The 7,403-nt window shown below is 36.0% G+C and overlaps 1 protein-coding gene and 1 long non-coding RNA gene across 14 annotated transcripts in view; one reads left to right on the top strand and one right to left on the bottom strand.

Annotated features, from left to right (window-relative positions):
- Camk2d (calcium/calmodulin dependent protein kinase II delta) overlaps positions 1-7,397 on the bottom strand; it is a 352,869-nt gene extending 345,472 nt beyond the window's left edge. For all 13 annotated transcript variants that reach the window (XM_033760056.1, XM_010633832.2, XM_033760058.1 and 10 more), the window contains exons 1-2: positions 7,178-7,397; positions 5,551-5,645 (exon numbers count right to left, since the gene is read on the bottom strand). In XM_033760056.1, coding sequence (XP_033615947.1) covers positions 5,551-5,645; positions 7,178-7,242 — 160 coding nt within the window. In that variant the 5' untranslated portion in view covers positions 7,243-7,397. The remainder of the gene's footprint in view (positions 1-5,550; positions 5,646-7,177) is intronic.
- LOC117284635 overlaps positions 6,570-7,403 on the top strand; it is a 63,150-nt gene continuing 62,316 nt past the window's right edge. The window contains exon 1 of the long non-coding RNA XR_004515733.1: positions 6,570-6,930. This is a non-coding gene — a long non-coding RNA (uncharacterized LOC117284635). The remainder of the gene's footprint in view (positions 6,931-7,403) is intronic.

The raw sequence follows: 7,403 nt of genomic DNA, 5'->3' as shown, positions 1-7,403 counted from the left end.
TTTTTTTTTTTTAATGGAGACAGTACTGTTGATCTGGATGTGGATTAAATTCTTTAAAAGTGTCATATATCTGTTGTCACTTAAGATAGTACTCTTTAAATAATACCATTAACAGTTTATTTTATTATTTTTGATGAAGATGGCATTGATTTTAGGAGTAATAAACTTCTAAAGAGTTAAAAGGACTATAGCACTAGAAAGCAAGAGTCATGTAACTAAGAAAAATCAATGATGATGCTATTTTCCAATTATGTAAAATTACATTAATGGTTAATCGATTATGGACAACCAGCAAAGCTGTCCTTTTTCTTTAAAAAAACCTACCAGTTTCCCAGCCCTAGAATAAGAGAAAAGGTATGGCAGATGAAGTCTATGATTTTACCCACGATTCTGCTTTTTACATCTTAACTGGAATCAGAGGAATCTTAATCTATGAGATGCCCTACTTCACTTATTTATTCTAAGGGGCTGGGAGTGTAGGTGAGTGGTACAGTGCTTGCCTGCAGGAACAAGGCTCTGGACTTGATCCAGGGTTTACTTAATGATGCTAATATAACTTCAAATTTTTAACATAGCTCCCATATAAACAATCATTAATAACTGCTGCTGATGTATAAAAATAGTGTAAAATATACTGTGATAAATGGAGGACAGATGTTAAAAAAATTAAAAAGATATCAACCCAATCCTAGAGACACTATAGGTTATCATCCTTGTAGGTTTAAGGATAAGACTTGTAGAAATAAGTTAAAGTGTGGTTCACACAAAAAAAGTAAAATGTCCAAGACAAACCAGTAGTGATTTCTAGTAGTTCACTAACATTAAAGGGACTCATAAAAGATGAGTTAGTACTAAATTTTAGTTTTTAATACTAAGTTCATAGTTCAGTGAAAGAGAAAAATATTAATCTAGTTGCATAAACAAACGTTTTTGGAAGTTCTGAGTAAATCTCATGCAATCATTTGAGCAGAGTTTGACACTGTTTATTAATTTCATATTGAGATACCTAACAACTATATTCTTTATTAAGTTTGCCTTATCTAACAAGAATATATGAAGGATATTTATTATTTCCTGGAAATGTGGATATACATTTTTATTATTTTTACCTTATAACTAGTTTTAAACATCTATAATATTGTCATTAATCAAAAGAAGAAAATAAATGTCTAATCTCAAGGCGTATGTAAGAATGTCAGTACAACTAAACATTACTAAAGGTCACAAAATAATAAAGATGATACATGTCACTTCTGGACCCTGTAACTTAAGAATTATAGTGTTTCCATGTACAAAAATAAAAATGATTTGCTAATTTGTGTCTTAAACCATTACTTTAGCCAAGACTCCCTCAAATATTAATTTGCCCAATTAGTTCCACATTGCCAAATCAATAATGTATAATTGTTGCAACTTGATTCATCTATAGAATCTCAATTTTATTTCCAACTCAAAACAAGTAACCATGAGATTGAAAAATTGTAGTAATTTTTTAATTGCCTCGATGTCAAAGTAAAAAGAATAGCAGGAATTAGTTTTTTATATCCTTATTAAAACATAAAAAAGATTAGAAATATATAAATACATTACTAGTTCTCTGTACATGGCCAAGCACTTCTATAAAGTCCTGGTTTCATATTCTATTAATACTACCAATTAAGAATTAACAAAAATAGTAAAATTTAAAAAATCAAAATGATTTAACTACATGATGAAGTTTTAAAGCAGTATAAAAGAAAACTTTTTAACTTCAGCAATGGAATAGAGGTAAAATATACTTGTAGAAGCAAGTAGTATTTCAAGTGTATGTTGTAATAATTATATTTTACAAGAACAACTTATGGCAAATCAGACGATGTAATAACGAGTGGCTTCTAAAGATCATGAAGAACACTAGAAGAAGAATGTCAAGAAGTCATTAGCATAGAGATGCTTAAAATGCAAAATAAATCACAGGAACTATTTCTAAAGACATCTGAGATCAGAATCATCAGTTCACTGGACTTCATGCAATCTAACAATTTACAGTTCTAAAACATGTCCCAAAAGCAAATTAGCAAAGATAGTATTGCAGAATGAATGAGCATTTACTAAGTACTAATCAGGATTAAAATTATATAATTTCTAATTCTTGTGGGGAAAATCTGAGACAAAACTTCTGTCATTATTCACCATTTACTAGTGTGCCTTCCATTCCTAAAAAACTAGCTTTTCAGAAGACAGAATTTACACATAAAATATCAAGTGGTTAAGACTTTTCTATGCCATTTTTTATTCTAAAGAGACCAGATTTTCTATGAATGTTCTGTGCATGCACATGCTAATAGAAAAGGAAATAAATTCTTCAATAGACTCTGAGACTCCCAAATTTGGGGTTTGTGACTAACAGCTGGGAAGAAACACAACTGAAACTATCTGCTGGAAATCCATTAAAATCTAAACACAAAAAAAGGCCTAGGTGACAGTACAGTTGTATACACAAATTTGTACAGGAACATAGCCAAATGTTTGGCAATTCCCTCACAGTCCTGGATTTATTGACATATGGTCCTTTCTCTTTCAGTTGTAATGTTACATCTAAAAAATACCACTTGACTTGGAGGAACTGCCTGGTCTTCAAAACACTTGGATTTACCAAGACAAAGAATTTCAAATAATACAAAAAGTTGTACACACACAAAAAAAATATGTTTCCTTGGGCATGGTGGCACATTCTGTTATCCCAGGAAGAGTACCTGAGAGGCTGAGGCAGAAGGATCGCAAGTTCAAGATTAGGCAATTTATAAGACCCTATTGCAAAATAAAATTTGTTAAAAGGCTTAGGAGGTGGCTCAGTACTAGAGCGTTTGCCTAGCATGCAGAAGGCCCTGGGTTTAATCTCATTACCACACACACACACATACACACACACACCCACAAAACTGCCGCAGCTCCCAAAAATCAGTTCCTTAGAAAAATAAGCATTTAATTTCATTCTACATTTGCCTTTGAGTATATGTCATTTTTGAAAATTTTTCTGAAAATAAATGTTTTCTTGGATCATTATATTCTCTGAAAAGAGTTTGATTTTCAAAATTGCATTTTAAAGTATGTGCTTTTCTTTTTATGGGGGGGGGTAGCAGGGATCGAACTCAGGACCTTGCACTTGCCAGGCTGACAGCAGCATGACTGAGCTATATCCCCAGCTAAAGTATGTATGTGCTTTTAACATACTACTTTATAGATGTCAGTATATATTTGTTCTTAGAATTAAACTAACTCCTTTACAAATATTTTTACAACCATAATTTTATTACCTCTGTTCTGAGCCCTTCTATGTCCTCAAACATGGCATTTTTCTTGAGGAATTTGTAATTTAATATCGGTAATAGATTATAAAATGTGTACATTAAAAATACAAATATACAATAACCAGCTCTGGTTGTATACAGCTGTTGAGAATTTCATAGAAAAAAAGTCTATAATTTTTATAGATACAGTAACAACAGGTAAAACTGACATGGCACTTTAAAATTTAAGTGATTCTCACAAAATCACTGCATCTGTGAAACACCCCTTGAGATCCCATGGGTACTTTTTTCCCATTTTACTGATGAAGAACCTTAGATCCAGGAAAGGTAAAAGACTGGATCACATTAGTAAGCAGTAGAACTGAGATTCACATTGAGCTCCCACAGTTAGTCAAATCTTCCACTAGATTTAAAATTTTCAATTTATTTGACATAAATACTATAATTTGACAACTTCGACAACCCTATCAGAAAGTAACAGCATGCATATTGTGTGGCAGGTGCTATTCTATACTGTACTAATCCATTCACTTCACACAAAATATATAAAAGAAAAATTCTTTAAATCTCCAATTTAACAAATGAAAAACATGAGGCTCAGGGAATATAGGCAAACTGTCCACAGTCACACAGGCACTAAGTATGAGAATCACAATTCAGGCCCCAAGCAATGCTTTCCAACAATCATGATGTTCTTCAACAGCACACTTGGGTAGGTTAAGAAATGGGCTTGTGAGGGAGAAGCTCCACTAGCCATATCAGGCTGCAAAGACTCATCTTTCAGAGATGAGAGGCAGCAGAGAGTAGAAAGTATGTGAAAAAGGACCATTCCTACCATTCTGATGTAGAGATTATGAATTGGGATGACTCTATCTAAGGAAGTTAGTAAATCTGAATCACTACACTGATTTGAGAGAAAATTTAAAATCACTAAAAGTTTTGGAATAGGTATTATAATACCCCCAAATACCTACCAATAGGAAGAAATAATAAAAATCACTGAAAAAAAGGTGACTACACATTTTTATGTTTTTTCCTTTTTCTAAAACAACCTTTTTATAGTTCAGCACCTCCTAGCATTTTAAAAACCTTTCTATGCAGTAGAGACTAAGAAGGAAAAATAATTAATAAAACATATTTCTCAGTAGTTTTCATACCATGATGCTATAGTGCTGGTTATTTTATTATATAGATCATCCTCAGTATCATATTAAAGTCAGGTGAAGGAAACAACAACAAAATCCCCTGATCCGAACAAACCACCAACCTAAAGTACATGCTAAATTCGAATTTGCAATGAATATAAAAAACCTAATCATACCAAAGAACAAAGGCAGTGACACCAGGATACTCATAAAAAGCAGTTTTGAAAAACCATATTAAATGAGGAAGGCTAATTCCAATGGAATTTTTTTTTTCGTATTACTTAAACCAGATCACTAAGATGGGCTTACACTATGGTATTTTGTTCATTTTAATTTTTATTTCATCAAACAAAAATTCCTATGGAACTACTTTAGATATGTACCCACAATAATTGGAATGCCTAACATTTTAGTATAAGTACTTTTGTGTGACAAAAATAAAAAGAATGTATTAGGATTTCTCCAAGCTTTTTGCTTATATCAACAGTTTTTTATGAGTTATCACTGTGGCCATAAACTGTATGTGTGAAATACATTAAATGATCCCATATGAAGATTCAGTGCATAAGGCCAAACAGAAGTCTAAACTGCATTCAGAACATCAAAATAAAGTTGAATTTCCTAGACTATAGCAATCACAAAATTTTTCCTCCCAAAGCCATTACTGTTAAATATACCTTGATAAATTAAGTTCAAGTGTAACTACAATTAAAATTTATGATTCAACTGACCCATTTTTCCTCTCAAAGCAAAAGGGAATTATGATTTAAATTATGTCTTAAATTTTCTCCTTTCCAATATCCTTCTAAAAGTTATTTTATATTGAAACTAAAAGTAAAATGTACTTAAGTGACATTTATTTGCTGTATGAGATAGTTATTTACATACTGTTCATAAGACAGAATTTTATTAAATAATAATCATATTTGTTCATTTATTTTTAAACTATATACACCAAAGAGGCATTCAGGAAAAATAATCTCAATTTTTAATACTGATATTAATAGTTATTACTGTCTGAAATCCAATTATAACTAATGATCTATACTTACAAGAAAATCAACAAACAACATGATGAATACAAAACTGACACACATATGGTTGAAAATACCCACCCCTAGCAGAAAGCTTTTTGGTGTTGATAATTTTGGCAGCATACTCTTGTCCAGTAGGGATTTTCATACATCTTCTCACCACTGAGAATGCCCCCCTGGAAACAAATCATTTGCAGGTCATCAACAGCATCAGATCTGATATCCTGTTAAACATTTATAAAACCAGAGCATTTTTACTAATTTCAGTGAATTGTCAAATATCAGTGTAATTCAGTAACAACCAGAAATTTAAAAATTTCTTCCAGAAAACCCAGATATTTTTAAATGTTGAGGAATAAAAAGTAAAATTTTACCTTAAAGGGAGCACTCTTTATTAGTCAACAAAATGAAAGGGACTGCTAATTACGATGGCTGTTTGCACCGGAATTTGGAAAGTATTTTACATTTCACACTCACACAACAGCAAATGCTCTGGGAAAACCCTGCACAGAGCAGAAGTGAGAAGCAGCAAAAATGTGCTGCCTATTTATTTTGGTAGGGGAAAATAATTAATGTGGCTCCAAGTAAGTAAATATGGTGATTGCTTTCATTAAAATATAAATCCAGAGCACACTGCTGTGTGGTTTAACAAATCCTGCTAGGGTGATTTCTCTCTGACCTGTTTGGGGCTGGGGGAGGGGAGAGGCCTGAATTAAACTGCTCTTCCAACATAGTCTCAATCTTTAACAGCAGACAATATATAAGGGTATATTTTTCCTTAATTTAAAAAATATATACCTTTCCTTGAATTCAACTGTACAAACCAACAACATACATGCAAACGCTTCCCTTTTGTAACAGCTGAAACTAGAGATGGAGGAGTTGGGCTTGGGTTTGATGCTACATAAATCAGCACTCGGGGCTGTACTCCCGGTCCCTAGGCACAGGTTCTCAGTACGCATCTGGTCCCGGGTCGTGAGATCTCCAAGTAGTTCTGCCACTTGAGCGAAAGAGGTGCTTTTATACAAGTTTGGCTACCCTTGGGCAGCGCTCTCCTGGTCTCCAGAGGGCTTGTGTCTGCTATCTGGAGAAACAAATCCTCGAAGGGAGCTCAAAGATGCTCTCTCAAATCCCGGGAAGAACGTCGGTGAACGAGTGATCCGGTGCTTAGAACAACAGCGGATATGGGGCAGGAGGCTGGGTTCGGTAGGGTGGCCCTTTCCCTGGACAGAACAACTAGAGGATGTGAAAGTCACTCTCCACCAAGCCAAGTTGAACTTTCGGCATCAATAAATATGGCACCGTCTCATCAGTGCGCGAGTCAGACCCGGAGGCATCTCTATTTACAGAAAACGTGATCTATGTGGCTCTCGTTTCCTCTCCACCCGCACAGCCCGCGCGCGCACACATGCAACACACTTCGCAGGGTGACAGCTACAACTGCAGAGACCGTAATTCACGGTAAGTCTCTCGGGCGGGGATGGGGGTACGGGAGAGGGGCTAGGGATTCTCGGGCAGAGGCGTCAGCGCTCAGTCCCCTCCCCTTCCCGATACAGCGCCTTCCCCAGAGCGACAAACCAGGGATCCAGCCCCCACCCCCACTCCATCCCCAATTTCCTCGCCCCACGCCACTGGCCGGTGGTTTGGGGGCGACTCGACCCGCCCTCTGCTAGAAAGGGGGCGCACGATGCCCAGCAAGGGCGCTTACTTTCCGAGCTCCTCGAAGAGCTGATACTCGTCGGTGAACCTGGTGCAGGTGGCGGTAGAGGCCATCCTCGGCTGGGGTTGGGGCGGGAGCGCGGCTTCCCTGGGACTGGCCCCGCGACTCTGTCACCCAGGCCCGCTCAATTTCCTAATCCCAAACTCGCTCGCTGGCTCGCGCACCGGCGAGGAGGGAACGCAGGGGCGGGGCGCGCGGAGCAGACCGGAGGGCG

Source organism: Fukomys damarensis, unplaced genomic scaffold (assembly GCF_012274545.1).
Source record: "Fukomys damarensis isolate Sample0158 unplaced genomic scaffold, DMR_v1.0_HiC HiC_scaffold_38, whole genome shotgun sequence".
Lineage (NCBI taxonomy): Eukaryota > Metazoa > Chordata > Mammalia > Rodentia > Bathyergidae > Fukomys > Fukomys damarensis.
Note: the sequence above shows the minus strand (reverse complement) of the source record. Positions and strands in the feature narration are given on the sequence as shown.